Source organism: Papilio machaon, chromosome 18 (assembly GCF_912999745.1).
Source record: "Papilio machaon chromosome 18, ilPapMach1.1, whole genome shotgun sequence".
Classification (NCBI taxonomy): Eukaryota; Metazoa; Arthropoda; class Insecta; order Lepidoptera; family Papilionidae; genus Papilio; species Papilio machaon.
The window spans coordinates 4,785,765-4,806,264 of record NC_060003.1 but is presented as its reverse complement, the minus strand read 5'-3'; the positions used below and the strand labels follow the sequence as shown (position 1 = coordinate 4,806,264).

The 20,500-nt window shown below is 32.3% G+C and overlaps 1 protein-coding gene across 1 annotated transcript; it reads left to right on the top strand.

Annotated features, from left to right (window-relative positions):
* The first annotated feature begins 1,904 nt into the window (after window positions 1–1,904).
* LOC106717465 (tubulin polyglutamylase ttll-4-like) lies at window positions 1,905–18,565 on the top strand. The gene is made up of 15 exons (XM_045682277.1): window positions 1,905–2,729; window positions 2,912–3,265; window positions 3,566–3,812; window positions 9,258–9,448; window positions 10,546–10,748; window positions 11,255–11,332; window positions 12,013–12,261; window positions 12,605–12,879; window positions 13,886–14,093; window positions 14,552–14,678; window positions 14,964–15,183; window positions 15,783–15,932; window positions 16,595–16,693; window positions 17,522–17,729; window positions 18,305–18,565. Exons 1-15 carry the CDS (start codon window positions 2,347–2,349, stop codon window positions 18,490–18,492), a joined length of 3,180 nt encoding a protein of 1,059 aa, XP_045538233.1. The 5' UTR covers window positions 1,905–2,346; the 3' UTR covers window positions 18,493–18,565.
* The last annotated feature ends 1,935 nt before the right edge of the window (window positions 18,566–20,500 follow it).

Here is a 20,500-nt window from a genome sequence, read left to right as displayed (position 1 = left end):
TATGTATAGATAATACAATGGTTATTATTCTAACAATTTTATATCGTATCTTCGATTACAATATTTATAAACTTCTGTAATGTAATATGCGTAGACATATTGAAGTTTAAGATTTGTTGTGTTAAAGAACATTTAAATTTTGTACATAATTGACGCCAAGCGATTACAAATTGAAAAGTTCTTGGCTTTAAGATATGTTTTTCATATAAGTAAAATGAATTATTGTGTATTGATTGAAAATGATAGTGAATTTCCTGACTATTGTGGTTGAAACAATGCACCTGTTTTTTTTTAATCGAAATATATTACTATATTATTTTCACAGATTTTTTTTATTGATATTGATACATATATGGAGTCAGATTCGTATTAATTTAAGTGTAATGGCATCAGTTGTAAGGTTTAGGTATGTTACTGCTGTATAAAAAGAATACTGATTCTCATATATTTGACTTTTATTTTATCCATTTATTTTATTCCTAATATTATCGCTAATAAATCTAGGCTGTATCTACTTCGCTGGTTGTGGTTGCAACAGAGGGGCAACCTGCCTTCAAAATGCACAATAAAAAATAAAAATTTCCACCTTTGTTTTTTTTTAATAACTAGCTCCTCAATTATGAAAATGTTCAAATGTAGAAAATATAGTTCAATAACGAAACCTGGAACGTTGAGTAGTAGTTTTTGACATTGATAGGGTGGCGCTAGTGAGGTATTGTAATTCTCATGACCGGATCAGATAAGTTTGTCCAAAGAGAATAGTATACTCTAGTAGAGTTTGTCGGTTTTATATTTCACCGCCAATCTGCCCCTTTGTAATTTACCAAGGCCTAACAAGGTCTCTGTCATTTACAATATTTGGGCAATTTGTGTTCGCCAACGTCCGACTTTTTGTTGCTGATGACCTGACCTACTGCCAAATCTCTTTCCAGAAGCTATACAGAAAGTTTAAGACGAGATAAAAGTAAGCGAGAACGATGATATTCACAAAAATACCAATAAGAATTTCACACACCGTTCCTATTCACCCAAAGAGTACAATAATATATGTATTCACCTTTATCTCACAGTTGTAATGGTTGTATTGTATTTATTAAAATTGCTATGACTATGATGCCTGGTTTACATCTTGCCTGTATACTAGCACTGGCCTGGCATGGACTCTTTTGGCGATAGTGTTTACACGATGACAGTCCAGTAACGCTGTGGAATTGTCTAGACTACTATGGCAATAAGTTCAAGAAACTAAGAACCAATTTAAAACCAGGATTTAGTTTTTTTTCCAGCTGTAAATGCATTCCGGTTTTGGAGAGTCAATTCCTATAATCATAACAGGTAATATATTTATTCATAAATCGCCAAACTAAAGAATAAAAACTCAAAACTAGATCGCCATGCTAGACTGGCATGTTCACTAGTGCCAGTTAGTGTTTACATTATGCCAGTTGTATGCCAGTGCTGATTTTGAGCTCTGCTGTCCTACTGTACTGGTATAATGTAAGCCAGTCATAAGCATGAAACACACAAAAGTGTTTCCAATGTCGTTAATACCGTTTTTTTTTAAAGATCCCGGATGTCATGGAAAGCGTGTCATGTGATGGTCTTATATTAGTTAATAGTGTAGTATGTGAGGATTGAGATAATCAACAACACATACAATAAAACAGTATGGCGTTATTTTTGATTAATTCAATTTAGTCTAAAATTTTATTTGAACTTTTGGTAAAGAGTACATATTTGTGGTAACGAAAGTGATTCGACGAAAGCTAGAAAGATGGTGCTGCCATCGGATACAAGTGTAATAAAAATAGTCAAATGTCATTATGTTGTAAATTGGTTCTCTTAAAAATACACAATACATACATTTATACAGCCTATCTGATTTTGTATAGAATCAGTAGAGAGTCATTTTATTAGTCTTAGTAAAAGAACAAAAGTTTAGGACATAGATATATATTTCTAGAAATAACTTAATTAAAATAAAATCAATACATTTTTGTAGTCAATGGGCTATCAACAAAAAATATTTACAAAATCACTATTGTGATCGCCATTACTATGAAATGTATGAATGCATACAGAACTAATGGTGCAACAGTGTGTGGCAAGTGCGACGAAATCGTCTAGTTTCTGCTCTTGGTACTGTGATCAGTATTAATTCATAAAAAGAACTTATTTTTCTTTCAATTTTGGCGGGAGAGCTGGCACAATACTTCGTAAACGTTCAATGGTGTTCTGTCAGCTGTCGTCTGTCGTCCCCTGGCCTCGACGCCGTTTAGAGCTTATTGCTTATAAGCCATAAAATTAACAGTGCAACAGTGAAATTTGTGGTGCGTTTTGTGTTCAATGTGGACATTAGACCATGTGTCTTGGGTAGGCGCGTCAGATATGGATACCAGAAGGGCGTCCCCTAACTACGAAGCAAGTTTTGACTCGTGCGACCCTCTCGGATCTGTATTGGAGTGGTCAGGCCGGGGGCCGGCCCGTGTGTTCCGGCGGCGCTGCCGGAGCGAGGGTATCGACAGATCACCGTACGAGGATGTGACACGCGACGACAACCGGTCAGCAGATAGTCATCCTCGTCACCAACGCACCGTGCCAAATAAAAGTCACTTCACCCTAAACGCCGTTCAAGAGGCGCGGTACGATCGTTTCTATTACGAATGTTCTTTTGCCGCCGCTGAAAACGGTGATTACGCCATGTCCCAGGACCATCGTAGAAACCAGAGGTAAGTTATCAGTTGTCAACATAACCTACAAGTTTAAATGTCAAACATAACAACAATGTGGTTGCTCTCAATGTGACAAATTATTTCAGATGCATTTATTTAGAGAAATATATATTTTGTATTGTAGTTTATTTGTTGGTGGAGATTTTTATAATAAATTATATTTATTTTTATTTGCACAGTTATCAGGCACCAAGATCGAAAGTGCAACGATCAAGTCCTACTAGACCACATCAATTCAGTCCTGTGCCAAATTCAAAATTTGATGACATCCGTTTACCAAAAGTTGAAGAACTTTTAGAAAGAGTTGATCATGAAATGATGGAAGTGCCTGTAGTCAAACAACCATTAAAGTCAATACTCAATAATCCACTAGTAAAGTCACCACCACAAGGTATACTTAAGAAACCTAAGAGCAGACCGTATCAAGATCCTAAGTCAAATGTTGAAGGCCGGAGAAGACAGAGGGCTGCCAGTGAGTCTGACAATGCTTACTGCAGTTTCAATATAAGCTCACCCATACCTGGATATGATAGGTGAGGATTTTAAAAATATTTTTTATTAATTGTCATTAAGTGATTTTTTTAAAAATGTAGTCTTTGTTAAGTTATTTTTAGTATCTTAAAGTACTCTGAAGTAAAAGGTTTGTTATTTTTCACAAGCAATATACCTTTTGGTAAAAGTTTAATCTCTGATACAACTGACAAAGGCGACAAAATCTGAAGACAGTTATTTTATATCTGTAATAAACAAATGCATCAAGAATTATTCTATAATCAACTAGTTTATTAGTTTGTGCATATCAAAGATCTTTACAATTGTGTTAATATTTTCAGTCGATTAAATTACATCCCAAACAATACAAAACGAGCAAAAGACAATTCTGGAAGTGGATATTCTTATGGTAATTCCGTTAACATTATATCAGCGTCTCGTTCTAAAAGCCCTCCAGCCTTCCAGCGCAACCTCCGTTGCTCCTGTAAAGATCAAGCAGTACCAGCAAGAGATGATATGTTTGGAATGCATATATTAAGGACCACAGCAATTAATGATAGAGTTGATCATGTTCCTACAATACCAGTGGTGAGTATATTTATTAATAATCTATTATCATTTAGTCTATATTTCTCTGAGTATGGCTAATTTTGATGAATTTTTTTGTTTCTTTCAATTAATTTTTGATTTCAAGCAGTCTTTAGTTAGATGAAATTTGAGGTTGGCAATGAATTTGTAGGTCCTCTGATATTGTGTCCATCTGCATTGATGATCATATTGGTGTTCCCTCCACTCGTTTGACCTTCTCTTATAAAAAAATTTTTCAATGTTGCCATAACAAAAAATAGTATTTGAATTATTATTTATATTATTTATGACAATTTCTTTCACCAATTAAGCTTAATATTTGAATTTTGAGTGAATTTTTTTTAGTTTAATATGTCATATACAGTGTCTGTGTATTCAAGAAACAAAACAAACTTTTATTAGATGTAGAATTTAGTTTCAGTTGCTTTGTATTATTGCATATTAATCCTGATATAACAAATTGTAACAAATGTAAAATGAAATGTTAACATGTTTCATAGTACTATAATTTATTTTGTATGAAAGGGAACTAACACTATTGAAGTCATTTTTTTTCCATTAACATATTGTGACCAAATATAACATTTATTGTTTAGTATTTGCTTGAAATGTCATATTTATGATAATTGAGTAAAGGAATATACTTTAAGAGCTGTCACACGCGTCTACGTCTGCGCTGTTTAAAAAAAACAAACTAAATTAGTAGCCTATGTGTTCTTCAAGACTATCCTCTACCTCTATGTCAATTTCATGGATATCCCTTCAACCGTTTTTGAGATACTTTTTAACAAACAACTATCCGTCTCATTCACATTTATAATATTAGTAAGATTAATTAGGAACTTATCTGGATCCCAAATAGTCTTCTGGGAGTTCTGCACTGGATGGGAATTAATTTTTGTTAGGGCAGTTTTACTTTTTATTGATTTAATTGTTACCTTTTTTTTGAAGATGAATGCAATGTTACGTTTTTCCTTAAAGACTCTGATATGCATGACTGTACACCTACACGATCGTTGAAAATTTACGCGTTATAAAATTATAAAGTGCACTTATGTTCGCGAAGCAACATTATCACAGTCCGTTGAATTGTTTATTACACATTAATTACATTTACACACTCAATTATAAATCTTATCGAAATAATCCGAAAAACGAAAACGGCGTGAGAGATATCGTCGAGAGACGACGCGATCTATTCAACCGTTCGAACGTCTTCGCAAAAGCAAATTGTTTGCATAATCGTGTAGGAGTGAGGAGAGATGGCCGCATGTAGCGGAAGGTTTTTCTTTTTATAAGTTTCAAAACTATTTCCGATCTTTTGTAGTCGGTGCGACAGATGTGTGGTTGTTTTCGGCTAGTATTCCGCGCGAACATAAAGTTACCGTTTCTATGCGTGTGTTCAAATGTGTGTTAACAGTACTCCCAATCTTTTAGCACTGATGATATCTTTCAAAAAGTTTCTAAGGAAAATTTGTCGCTGCGTAAGTGTTACGTTTGAATTTTTTTTTGTAATATATATTATCTATGAATAATGGTGTAACGTGCGAGGTTTATTGCTCCAGTTTGCAGGTAATTCGTCAAGATTAATTTGCCGCGTCGGCTGTTGTCTCTTTTCACTAGTTACATCTTGTTAATTCTCGTCTTATTGTCTATTTAATTTGGTTGATTTAGGGTGTTGACACAATGCGAGCAAGCGTGCGAGCCTATTTCTCACTTCTAGTTTATTTCTCAACAATTTAAATGTTAATACAGTAAAAATTGTATATATTAAGTGATATATTATTATACATACACTGGTATATGTTTGAATTTGTAAATTGAACATATGTAGAACCCGACGGGCTCCTTAAGAGCCCCTAATACGTAAAGAATTAGATCTTTAATATGAGAGTATAAACCTGACACGGAATACGGGACATAAATCTTGGTATGCAATGCACAGGGTGGTCTCAAATTAGTCAGGGCCGTGCATATACCAGAACTCGAATGCCTTAGAAAACTGCAGCTTAGTCCACATTTAATCTATAACTTCTCTATGTCCTATTCGTGTTTACGTCACAAAATAATAAAGTGAAATGAAATTAACACGTTTAGTACCACTGACTCGCCTGGTGATTTCACTTTCATACGATAAAATCGTAGTGCAATGTCGTGGTGTTAATAAATAGTATCATACTTCTTTACATTAGTATATTAATTTACCTAAATGTCCTATATAATACCGTTTTACATTATAACTTTGTATGTTGAATATAGTTTATTTTCCCGCGCATTTACCAGTTCCTTTTAGTAGAAGTGTGGGCGCGCTCGTTGCATGCGGACCCTAATACGTAACATTGCTTCATCAATTCAGGCATTATGGCATTAAGCCAGAACACGCGAAATGTCAATACCGATGCACTAATACCAGTACCATAGCGCGGGCTCGTCTCACTCGCACAACACTAGAGTTGTAGTTTTTTTTTTTATTTAAATGTGCAAAGGTTGTATCGTTCTGCCGAAATTGATGAATTGTGATTTTTTCAGTGACAAGTGTTTTTTGTGAAAAAATAACCTTGTTTTTATTTTTAAAAGGTTTAATTTTTGTGTGAAAGTGAAAACAATTTTTTTGAAGAATTTTTGTATGAATCATATCGTTTTATTTTATCGATCGTGTAAGTTTCATTAATTAATATTTTTTTAACAAAATCACAGAACTTTTTTTTCGCCCTATAATTCTTTTGTTTATTCAAAACTTATACAGATCTTTAATTTCCTTTAAATTAGAATTTAATTTGTAGAAATGAAAAAAATGTGTATTTACTTTTTGATAATCAAATTTTCAGTTTTTCAGAGTTTAGTGTACAGAATATTTGTAAATAAAAAAACTCCCTTATGATTAAAAGTTAACTAAAAAAGTTTTTTTAGATAATTTAAAATCTGTACCCTGCATTGCAGTATCTAAATTGTGAACGCAGCAAAAGGTTATATTTTAGTTTTCTTTTTTTTTTAAGTGTAGATACATACATAGGCCTTGACATATATTAGTCGTACGTTTATAAAGTTGTCGAAGGTAAAGGATGTAGGCAGGGCTGGCGTTAGGGTAGGGTGTGGTTGGGCGACCGCCCAGGATGCTGGATGGACGCACCGTAGTTCTGCGAATGATACGTTCTCACATAACTTTATTATCCCCCCCAATGCATGTAAAAGAAGAAGGCGACGTAGCCGCTAGTAGAGTTAAAACCGTTACCGCAGTTGATAAATTGCCTTAAGTTTATTTTTATAGAGTGAACTTTCCTTCCTTGAGTGTAAATAGTCTACCATCGAAATATTGTAGAACTGTTTGTGACAAAATGTAAACGCAAAAAAAATGTCAATTGCATTGATTCTAATTTAAATATCGAGTATTTAATCAAACGGAACAACTTGCTTTACTGAGAATGTATTACTTTAACAGAATAGGAGCGTAAACTAAATTATTTATTTATAATAATAAGACGTTCTCTGCGTCTGCGTTTTGTCTTACGCACCCTTTACTTCATTTATTTTTCGTACAAATCAGAGACGAGTACTTTGATATCTTGCTTCGGACGGACGAGCCACTGTGATTGTAATACAGTAGATGGTCAACTTAACATTAGGCGAGCTTTCGATAGATAACTGCTAAAGAAAAAAAAAAAAAACATTTTTTCAGTACGTGACCTCTGTCCAATGATGGATAACGCACCTACAACCCAATAGCTTGTGTTGCAGTTGCAATGTCTCAGTTACTTTTCCGATACGATATTAAGTAGCCGCTTTCTTCTTTGCTAGCTTTTATTTAAAAAAAGCGATGTAAACTAAACACGTTTTTTTTTTCAAGTATTTCCGCATGTATTTTTCCCGTGGCACGTGTCCGCAATTAGAGGTGCGTCGCGCCGGTAAGCTTTCCGAATTCCTCGCACTTATGTTCTATTCTTGTATTGCCCTGATTTCATACCACTAGTGTTCTTGAAAGTGGCCGATTTATTTTTTTATACTTTTATTATCTCATATTCTTTTTTTATTCAATGTGTTTGGCTTTTTTTTATAATTTTGTCAGAAGCGTTGTAAGATTTATGAGATGTAATACGTCAACCCTTTTATACCGTGACCCGGCGCCGATTTTTGACACATCATGTTTAACATTATTATGCGTAGGCTTACTGAAATGTGTTCTTTACAAATAAATAATGAAGTACCTATCTATACCGAAAGCATTATTTATGGTGAAACGTATCACCATTTTGACGACAACAATATCAATCACCGGTGGTCAAAGGGTTAAAACACATGTTTAATTAAACGGTGTCTAACAGTATTTTTTGGAGTAATACGGCTAGTTTTTAAGCTCTACATTGAAATATACAAGTACATGTTTAGCATTGAAAAACAGCTCTTACAAAAAGTACCACATGAATTGCTTCAATATATTGTTCTGAGATTTAGTTATTTAGCAAAGTATGAATCAATGGTTATAATAAAATCTCGTAGTAATTAAACACGTCATCTTTTGCGTGTTTAAAGTATATATAGACAAAAGCATCACGTTAAGCGCAACGACCACGTTGTATGAGTAATGACTGCGGAGGTGCTATATCACGAGAACTGTTAAACTGTTTAATTAATTTTATAGCACAGATTATGCAGAAATAATATCTGTTACAATTACAAGAGTTTTGACGTTTCTGGTGAGATGAAGTAGATTAAATTATGGTCCTTTAAAAAAAACGTACCTCTACATTCTTGTATGTTATTATTCAATTTTAATCGTATCTTACTCTCATGGGAGTCGTTCTTCGGTACACCTTAGCCTTCGTTAACACTGGCCGCCTGTAACAGATATCGCGCATCATAAAACACTTAACACATAAAAACTATTTTTAATTCTATCTCTCCATTGTTAACCTTCAAGATTATTTTTGTCATCACCTTTACATTCAGTGTTCGTGGTTTTGTAGCACAGATTTCGTATTATTTTTAATGTTAACACAAATTATGTAGTAGTAGTAACTACGAATATTTTTGAATTATCATTATTTTTTATTTTTAAATATGTTGTTGTTATTAAATAATATATGAAATAGTGGGACAAATATTAATTAATTTAAAACTTAACAAACAAGTTTTTTTTTCATCTGTAACAATAGTGGTCATTAGCTATCAGTGAACTTAGATTATCTTAATTGTTTTTGTACGGAACACGCATATGGCTGACATAAAATATACTGAATTTATATTAATACTAAGTATCGCCCGCGACTCCATTCGCGCGGAATTAAAAAAACATTATAAGTATCCTATGTGTTCTTCCAGACTATGATCTACATCTATGCTAAATTTCATCGAGATCAGATGAACCGTTCTGGAGATACCTTCAAACAAACATCCATCCATCCAAACATTCGCATTTATATTAGTAAGATTATTTCTATTTAATTCCAGTCACGACGAAACTCACCGACGCCCACTTGCCCAGCAGTGAGCCCGTCGTTACCAGTGAGCTCGGTAACCGCCATACCTGTTGTCAAGAAACCTGTCAAAACTGTCAAGAAGAAAGCGAAGCCCAAACCCAAAGTTGTCAAGATGAAATCAAACTCGAAAGTTGACTGCAATGAACTAGACGACATTTTACAGTAAGTGATATTTTATAAGAAACAAGCCGTTTCAGAGGAGTTTAACCACAAACACCGCGACACGACAATTTTATATATAAGAGATATAAATTTAGAAAAACCAAAATTCTTTTGACAAACGCTTTAAGTTAGAACTATAAAATACAATCATCATGTTGAGATGTTTTAAATGTTTTTTCATAGATTTATTATCATTTTCCCTTTGGATTGTAGTTGTTTTTCTATATCTTATTGTCAATTATGCTTTGGTTGTGATTAGATAAGATTGTTAATTGTATAACAAGTGTTTTTTTATGGATGTAATTATGTTACGAGTATCTATTTATAGTCCTACTAGCTTCTAGTTCTTATTAATGATTTGATATGATAGATAGATGAAAAAAAAATTAAGGTCTTTTTAAATTTATATGAATGTTAAATTATTCAAACTTTCGTGGGACATTATCATTAACTTATATAGGAACGGCTAAAACGCTCACGTACTTATATCCGGTGTCGGCACCGACTAATTTCGAGCCCATTGGGGGCCCTTCATCAGGGTGAGTGGGACAGTGAGCGACGGGTCGCGTCCGCGAACTAGTCGGTGCCGACACCGGATATAAGTACGTGAGTGTTTTAGCCGTTCCGATAAATGAATGTTCTTGAAATTTTTATTTTATAAACGTAAAGTTATTTATAAAGTATTGCAAAGGAAATATAATTTTGTTACTATATAAATAAACAACGGACGTCTGTCTATGTGTGTACGTAATTTTATAGTTTTAATTATCTATAGAAACATTCCGTGCGTCGTGACATTAGCAAAGTTTAGTCTGTGGCGTGGTTACAGATAATAAATAAATAGAACAGCACCGGTTAGGAAGTAAAAATAAACTTTGTCTAAATCAATCAGTGCCAAGCCTTTATAAAACTCTGGTAATGTTTAATGTTTTGTAATTTCTTCTATGTCATTTGCATATAAAATAATTAGTTGTGAGTTTTAGAAACGTTGTTTAATTTAAATGAAACCAGTTAACTAATTTTTTTCCAAATTTGAATAGATAAACTTTTTCAGTTAGCTTTAGCTGTAAGGGTTCAATTATTTAATTTTTTTTCAGAGTTAAGAGTAGAACACCATCACCACACATAGCAGAGCCCGAATGGCACATGGAAACAGATACTGTTGTACCTGAAGGCAAGGTGGAGAAGCGATCACCCTCACCCTCGCCAATTCCCAAGAAACAAGAGTACTCGGAACAAAACTCTGTTGCTAAATTATCTAGTAAACTAAATGGAACTGTTGTATCACCTAAAAAGAAAGGTTTGTTTAACTTCTACACCATCTTACTAATGTTATAAATGTGAATGTTTAGATGGATGGATGGATCTTGATGAAATTTGGCATGGTTGTAAAACATACTCTGGAAGAACACATAGGCTACTTATAAAGTTTTTTTAATGCCGCGCAGACTGAGTCGCGGGCGACAGCTAGTGTTTAATTATAAAAAAATATTTTTGGGTCGAATGCTAAAAACTTATAAACTACTTGGCGGGTTTTATATTTATCTAGCAGTTGTCCGCGACTTCATCAATGCGGAATAAAATAAATATAGCCTTTGTCAGCCGGAGATACTGTAGCTTCCCAACAGTGAATTTTTCAATGCAAACAAACAATCAAATCTTTTCTCTTTATAACATTAGTGTAAATAGCTCCAAAAAGGGTTATAAAAAAATAAAAAAATAATCAAAATGCCACATAATGTACTTAAATAGAAAGAATCTCTTATATTTTTATTTTCAAAGTTTTTTTAACTTTTTGGTTTACAGAGACAAATTCGGAACACCAACAATTTCTAACTGCATTACACACTATTAATCCATTCAAAAACCTGCCATCACGCAAAGGTTAAATATCTAAAAGTTACTTATTTGTTGTTTATCTCGAAATTTTTAAAATTCTAAATTCAGCTTTTCATGTTGTGTGTATTATGTATGTGTATTAGTTTTTACATAAAGCTATATTTTTAATATTTATATGTTAATTAATATATTTTTATGACAAAAATAGTATATCATAATGTCGTACATGTCTATTTTTTAGGAATATTGTTGATTTTTTTTATTAAACTTTATATTTTTCATTTTTTCAATAAATATTACGTTATATGACGGTACAAAATTATTTTATGTACGAGATCAGTGTCTTTACAAAATTGTATGCTTGTTATTCATAGATTCTTTTTGTTCTTTTTTATAAAATATAAATGTATACATACATATAAAATAGTAAAGTAAACTATTTATTATACCTGTAGATATTCAATATTCCTTTGTGTTGATTCCCTTCGTATAGAAATGTTCTGGGCTAGACAAATTTTTAGATTAGTATTAGTTTTAGAGTAGATTAGTTTAGTAAAAGTTTGATTATTGGTATTACTGTAATTTATTTATGCTCTTTATCTTTTTAAAAATATGATAAAAGCTAAAGGTTACCAAGAACCGACATGAAACGTTAGCTTAAAATGTTGCCATTTCTGCCTTCAACTACCAAAAAGGTTAACAATTTTATGAAATTATAATTTCAGATTCTCCAGTCTCCATCCCGGATTCAATAACGAGTTGTCTTCGATTGTCCCTCTTTCCACGAGTGCCACCATATTTGAAGTTTGCAAGTCACGAAGAGACAGTACCACTGAAGATACCAGCGCCTATACAAAAACATCTAAAATGGAAACTGACGACTATAACACCCATTTTAGTAAAGAAAACTTTAACTAATTCCGGATTTAGACTTGTGAAGAGTGAATGTGATACGTCGGAGTGTCCACAAGAAGGTAATTTATTCTACAGGCAATTAATACTAAAAGCAACTCATCCTATATCAGGGTGGGATTTTAGGGTTAAAACACTTTTTTTTATTTGTCGGCACAAACGAAAAGTCTAAGTAGCTTTTTATGTAGTTTTTACCAAATCCTTGTTAGGAAATTAATGAATGAATAGTTAAAATTTATCATTTTTAAATTTTTATGTACAGTCAGGGCACTTCGCGGTGTACAACTTACAGAAAAAATTAAGTAGCAGGTGACCTTTTTTTAGTAGACACATTTAAAATCTGCATCTTATTGGTTAATTTTTCCTTTTTTATTATGGATAGTACATTATATTTTTTTATTACAGAGACAGTGGACTGGATAGGTATATGGGGTAAACATATGAAATCACTAATGTTCAGAGCAATAAAAGACAGACAGAAAATGAATCATTTCCCAGGCACATTTCACATTGGAAGAAAGGATCGGTTGTGGAGAAATCTACAGAAGTTAGTCTCTAAATATGGTATGAATGAATTTGGTATAATGCCCAAGACGTATGTATTACCTCATGATATGAAGATATTGAAACATGACTGGGAGAAACATGCTGCAAATAATGAGAAATGGATCATAAAACCTGTAAGTAATCTGTTGCATTCCGGAGAAATAATTTTAGTCCTTTTTCCCTTCCCACACTTTTCTTATAAGGTATGAGAAGTGAAAGTGGATTTGTTGGAGGCAGAAATGAGAAATTATATTTCTGTGCGTCTCCTACTCTGTCGATTAAAGGTAGTCAACGCATCCGCATTTGTTGATGTCTATGGACAACGGACGCTTCGCTATTTCGGCGAATTTAGGTGGCCACTTGCTCATTTTCCACCTTACAATTAAAAAAACATAACTGTAGTATTAGGTTAATATTTCAATGGTTTCTATGTAGACTACTGTAAGTCACATTTTGACGATTTATGCCTTATTTTATGTATAAATTAATTTGATAAATACTAATTTTTGTGTAAATTTGATTTTAAAGTAACATTAAAAAGAAGAACAGATATTGGTTGTCTATTGTTTATACACGAGGCGTCGTAATTAATCCTATTAAAGTTTTGTCTTGGAAAAATTAGCGTATTAAACATAGGTATAAACATAGTTTACATAGGAACCATTGATTTTATCAATTATCGTGGTCATATAATTAATAAATTTTTTGTATAATCGTTTTGTTATCATCTACATTTAAATATTAATTAATAAAGCAATATAAAACTAAAATAGGTTAATGATATTGTTTATTCACGTGTTATTTATTTAATATATAATATTAAACTAATGAAGTAATTTTTAACGAACGACAAAACATAATAAATAGTGTCTTTACATCGATTCTCTCACATTCTGTGAAATAAAAAAGGACATAAAAATTATTGTTACTTTTGAAGACTAGCTTATTAATTTCTTGCCCTATATTGATATGAAAATAACCCAAACATGACCGTCTACGTGTACTGTACACAAATACGTAAAGTATCATTACTCAATACAGTTAGGTCGAAAGTTTATCATAGTAACATATGTGGTAAATTATATTTCTTATGATGATCGCTACTAAGTGGGAAGAGAATTAACTTGTTTGATCTTCCAGCCGGCATCAGCTCGGGGCACAGGCATCAAGGTGGTATCCCGCTGGACTCAGATCCCGAAGAAGCGGCCGGTGGTGGTGCAGCGCTACGTCTCCAAGCCCTACCTCATCAACGGCAACAAGTTCGACATGCGTCTTTACGTGCTCGTCACCTCCATACATCCACTCAGGATTTATCTTTACAAAGATGGCTTGGCTAGGTTTGCTTCCGGTGAGTTGACTGTTATCACTGTTTTCACCCTTTTCTTATAAGGAAAGGATAGGAAGGTTAAGTGGATTTCGTGGAGGAGGGGATGCATAGGCAGGGATATATCCTTTTTCTGTGCGTCTCGTTCTTCGCCAATTAAAGGTAGGTAACGCATCTGCAATTGCGGATGTCTATGGGTAGCGGTTAATTCGCTATTTCTTATTCAGTTAGTCGCTTTTTAAATGCCATCTTATGACATAAAAAAGTAACATTAAAGGTACTTTGTATAACATTATTTTGCAACTAACGTATGATTTATTGTGTATTGTACTTTATTAGCTTTGTATAGAGAAAGGGGTTAAAAAATCTCTGTAGATATCAACTATGAATTATAAGACTTGTATCACTAAGAATGTACAAGTGGGAATATTAATTTGAATAACACGTTAATACTTACTAAATAGTATTGTTTTATTTTCCAGTCAAATACAACGATGAACTAGCATCGTTAAACGACAGATATATGCATTTAACAAACTACTCAATCAATAGACTGTCCAAGAACTACACGCCTAATGAAGACTTCGCCGCCTGCGAAGGACATAAATGGTAATAAATATTTTTCACTAGCTATTGCCTGCGACTCCGTCCGCGCGGAATTAATAAAAAATGTAATAATTAGCCTATGTGTTCTTCCAGACTATGTTTTACATCTGTGCCCAATTATATCAAGATCCGTTGAGCCGTTCCGGAGATAGCTCCAAACAAACATCCATCCATCTAAACATTCGCATTTATAATATTAGTATCCTGATCTCAAATATGCTAAATTAAAAAGCATAACACTTTATGACGTCACGAATTAGGATGTTTATTTTTTTTTTTTCATTTCAGGACCCTCCAATCACTTTTCCATTACCTGAAGACTGATAGGAATGTAGATACAGACTCGCTTTGGGAATCTCTGAAGGATTTAGTGATAAAAACAATAATATCAGGAGAGGCGAGCATTAGTTCACTTACAAAAGCAAACGTCACTTCGCGGTACAATTGTTACGAGCTGTTTGGTATTGATGTCTTGTTGGATGAAGATCTCAAACCTTGGCTTTTAGAAGTTAGTATCATATTTATTTGAATAATGCGAAGAAGGTATGGTTTTACTGAGATAATATAATAGTTGCTGTTTTTTTTATTTTTGTAAATAAGTAAAATGTATTATTATTTATATACAGCTATTTAATACATAACAATACCCTATGAAACGTAAAAAATACTTTATACAAAACAAACTCGTTAAAACGTGAAGAAAAACACACAAGAAATAATAAACAAAAGACAACTCTATTCGATACAGTTTTTTCATAAATCGCGGCGCCAAAATGTGCCAGTTCTATGTATTATTTAGTGGCGCCGTCTATTAAAACTGAATTACTCTTAAACATTTTATTTATAATAAAAGGTGCACTATTATATATTTTTCTTGGCAAAATTGCAATTGTGTTACAATTGTAAGATAAAGTGAAAGGAAATTGCAATGTATGAAAAACTTTGGTCCAATATTTTTAACATAAAATGTGAACAAGTTTCTATTTGTCCACATTAAATATTAAGTTTTTCGTCACTAATACATAATTTTATATAAATTTATCATAAAATAAGCTTAAATATCCACCAATAGAAAACATCATTTAACTTTATACAATGATCTTTCAGGTGAACATATCGCCCAGTTTGCACAGCGCGTCTCCGCTAGATATCCACGTGAAGGGACCTCTAGTGTCAACTGTGCTCAATATTGCTCAGTTCCAAGTGCCCTCAAAAACTAACCTGGACGCACTCAGCAGCACTAAACCTAACAAATTGGTATGTTACTTCGAAATAACTTAATGTTTATAATTTTAGTTATTCATATAGGATAATTGTTTTTTTACCTTTCCTGTTTACTTTTAATTTGTTCAACTTTTTTTGAATTATTTTATACTTCCCTATTCTTTATCAATTGTTCTTATTCTCTTTGCGATTTTGATACTATCATTTTTTACTGTCTATTTGCGAAGACTATAAAAACATAGTTTTCCAGTTAAATAAAAATAAAAATATATAATAGGAAGGACTTCTACCTACAAGATTTAACTTAAAGAGGTTATGGCCGTGAGTTGTGATATTGTTGTATTTCTGTCTTTATTTTTATTATTATATTTTATACTAGCTGTTGCCCGTGACTGACCGCGCGGAATAAAAAAAATAGGTAGCCTATGTGTTATTCCAGACTATGTTTTACATGTGTGCCGAATTTCATCAAGATCTGTTGAGTAGTTCTAGTGATACCTTCTAATATCCATCCATCTAAACTTTCTCATTTATAATATTAGTAAGATGTATCAATAAAATTGCAAATTTTATACATTTTTCTTTTTGGTTTCACTTGCTTTTTAATATGGATTCATTGAATATCGTAAACAATTTTAAAAACAGATACTTATTATATAATTTTTATTATTTCTATGTAATTGCATGTATTTCAGACTGGATTACCTTACGATAGTAGATTGTACACGGTATACCTTTCCAAAGAAGAGAGAGACAAGCACATTATATACACAAACATGGAAGACAGAGATATGGTGAGTTTTTAACAATAGTAATGTAACTAACTAAAGGTAACTAATATGTAAGTTATAGCGCAGTGCGTATTCCGTAATTGATGATAAAAGTTGTAAGAAAATTGCAGTTTCGAGAGAAAATTGTGTTTACAAGAATAAATATATATTTTTGATAAGTACAGATTCAAATTTAAAATTAATAACATGTATTTTATTGATTATTTTTGATTTTAATTATAAGCTAATATCTCGTAATATGACGCTGGTTCACCAACATTACTATTAATAATACTGAAGAGATATCTTCCAAAAATATATCAAACTATACTATATATTATATGTCTGTAAAAATTTTTAACCACTTATCTAAAGAAATAGAATTCATTAAATTTACAAAATAAAATAAAACTTTTTTAATAAAGAAATGTTTTTACAATATAGAAGAATACTTTAAAAAAAAACTTAACCTCAACCTAAACCCTAATAAGAATGTACACAGGCAATAAATAGGTAACGTATATTAATTTAATACTATACTAATTCCTAGTAATAAGTAATTTATTATTGTATTGTGTATTAAGAAATTATATGTAATGAAGCCTGGAAAAGGCAAAAAATGTTTTTTTTTATAAATATCAAAAGTTGGCAAACCAGCAAACGGTCACCTGAACTCGCCGAAATAGCGAAGCGATCGTTGCCCATAGATATCGCAAATGCAGATGCGTTGCCTACCTTTAATCAACGGAAGAGGGGACGCACAGAAAGAGGACATTTCCCCTTCCCATGCAATGGCAGGCAAAAACTGTGTATAGTTTCATATAAATAATTATTAAAAATGATGTATTCCAGTATTTACGCGACATCCTGTCAACGCTGACGCCGGACGACGTGCGGCACTTGATCCAGGCGGAGGACGAGCTGACGCAGACTGGTGACATGGAGCGAGTCTTCCCCACCAATGAGACCCACAAGTACCTGGAGTACCTCTCCGGACCTCGGTATTACAACCGCCTCTTTGACGCCTGGGAGATGCGCTATGCACATTACAGGGAACCCGGTAAATATATACATGCATACATACATACATACAATATTATTACTAAGTTTTTTCTTACGAACAAACGACTATATTCGCAGAAATAGCGAAGCAACCGCTGACCATAGTGCATGCGTGGTCTCTTTAATGTACGAATGACGAGACGCACAGAAAGAAAATATTTCCCCTTTTTATGTATTCCTCCGCCATCAAATGTACCTTCCCTTCCCATCTTTTCTTTATAAGATAAGAATGGGAAGAGAAAAAGGACTTAGGGTCCTTCAGCGTATCACCATCTTAAAGGCCGGCAACGTATCTGCGATTTCTCTGGTATTGCAGATATCCATGGATGTCGATGAACACCTTGGTGTTACCGCTGCTCGGTTGTTCCCATCTCTTATAAAAAAAAATTAGGCCTCCGGAATACACACTCATCAGATGCGAATTTACTTCTATTTAACACCTGTCTTCTTTATGGTCGTGGTATTTTACTAGAATCTTCATAATTCTCACGTGAAATCTATCTTAATATGTATACTTATACTCTTAAAAATCTTATACTCTTAAAAATCTTAATATGTATACTTAATTTCCAGGTATAGAGTTACTCCGAAAGCTGTGCGGCATTGGGTACCATCTGGAGGCGCCAGCTGTACCACTGCAGGTAACTGTCGCAGGGTACATGTGCCACTCAGTACCATTGCCACTACCACACTTGCAACCGCTGCAGCTGCTGCAGCTGCTGCTGGCACTGCTCACCCTCAGCCTTGCCATCATCTGGTGATGTACTCGCTTATATAATACCTTGTCCTAGGTCATAAATCGGCATTTTAGTCGACAGTAAAATATTAACACCTTAATCAAATATTTTTTTATTTTTAGTTTCTTGGAAAATGCTCTTTTAGAGAACTTTTATGGAATTAATTACGTTTAAAAGTCCATTGTTGCTATTTTTGTCCTGTTCTTTAATGTTGTGCAAGTCTTGCGTAGTTTGAAATAATTTTCTTTAACCTAGGACAATGGATTATTTCCTATTTATTTGCATTATTTATGTATTTCATTTATAATATAATTTACTGAATATATGTCTTAAAAATATTTATATATATATATATATATATATATACATACATGTAATATATATTACGCTTGTTTAAGGTTAGGAAAGCATTTACATATAAGATCTTAATTAAATCGTTACTCTGACTGAAGTACTTTATGACTGAGTTTTATATGTAACTATATAAACGCACTATTCATTTCTACTATATATTTTTATATAAATCCAAAGATTTGCAATTTTTACAACATATACATATAAATATATAATTATTAAGTATATTTGTTCAATTTAATAAAGTGTGAGAAAAAATGTGATTATTTTGTGTAAATTGCAAATTATTTACAAGTATTAATAATAATTATTTGTTTACTAAATTTTTATGGTTATTGGGTATTGGTTATTATAATTTCATTTATTTCTTACATATTTTAGTCAAAATATCACTGCCATTTACGCTAATTTTATAGATTATAAATAATCAATAAATTAAAATATTCCTTATTTATAAATTATATTATTTATTATATATTATTATTATATTATTCCTTAATTATAAATTTCAGGGAAGATATGGAGTAAGTGTGGTGAGATTTTATTGATAAAAAAGCATGTTTTTTTTATATATTTTGAATATGTGAAATATTTTCATCTCTTGTAAATATATAATCAAATCATGATTTAATTATGGGATTCAAAAGTCTTTAATAATATGTAAATACATATTAATATTTGTCTCTTAACGAAATCTACGAAATAATATTGAAACAACGCACAGTTATGTGTTTTTTTATAATTCAAGTAATTTTTTCATTATTTATCCTTAAACTTCAAGATTAAAATTTAGAGTAACCTAAAATTTAATGAACTTACTATATGAAATAAAAAATATATATATGCAGGGCTAAGCATTGGTACAAAACAAACATAGAAATCACACATATAATTGAAGTGCTAAAATACATGTATTACTTAACATATGAAATGGATACATCGACTAGATATCGTCCGCGACTCTGTCCGAGTGGATAAAAAAAAAACTTAATTAATAGCCTATGTGTTCTTTCAGACTATGTTCTACATCTATATGTCTATGTCAAATATCTATATGTCAAATTTCATCCAGCTCCATTTAGCCGTTCTAGAGATGCCTTCAAACATCCATCCATTTATTAAAACATTCGCATTTATAATATATGTATTGGCGTATACATAAAGTAAACTTGACTGTGCAAAAAAAAATCGATATTTCTCGTCTTAAATTGGCCATTCCTTTATATGATCATACTAAAATATAATTTATTATGACTATCAGGGCAAAGTGACAGGTGCCCTCAGGCGGGTGTACTTTGGTTGTAAGCACATTGCTCACAGTAAGTGCGTAGTCAAAACTACGAATGGGCCAATCAGAGTATAGATTTTTATACAGCTCTTCTCTCTCACTGACATTAGACTGTCAGAAATAGTGTGGTTTTTAGTACATTGTGGTGATAAGGAAGCTAGAAGAATTTTAGTGCTAGTAATTTGAATTTGAACAAATAGTTAAGTATTTCGAATATATGAATTTTTTGTCTACAATGAACATGGTTTTCAAAATTTGGTGTCCTTTTTTTAGTATAATTTTTTATGTAAGCATCTTGAATTAGTTGGTTCCTAAGGTTATGTTAGTGAAAGTTTTTTTTTTTATCTTTAGTATGATTTATATTTATTCGTGATTATATCTTTATATTTT

Coding starts and splice junctions, on each gene's coding strand:
- LOC106717465 (XM_045682277.1), top strand. CDS start 2,347: ATGTGGACATTAGACCATGTGTCTTGGGTAGGCGCGTCAGATATGGAT. Junction 3,813..9,257: donor ATGTTCCTACAATACCAGTG/GTGAGTATATTT, acceptor ATTTAATTCCAG/TCACGACGAAACTCACCGAC. Junction 14,679..14,963: donor GCCTGCGAAGGACATAAATG/GTAATAAATATT, acceptor TTTTCATTTCAG/GACCCTCCAATCACTTTTCC.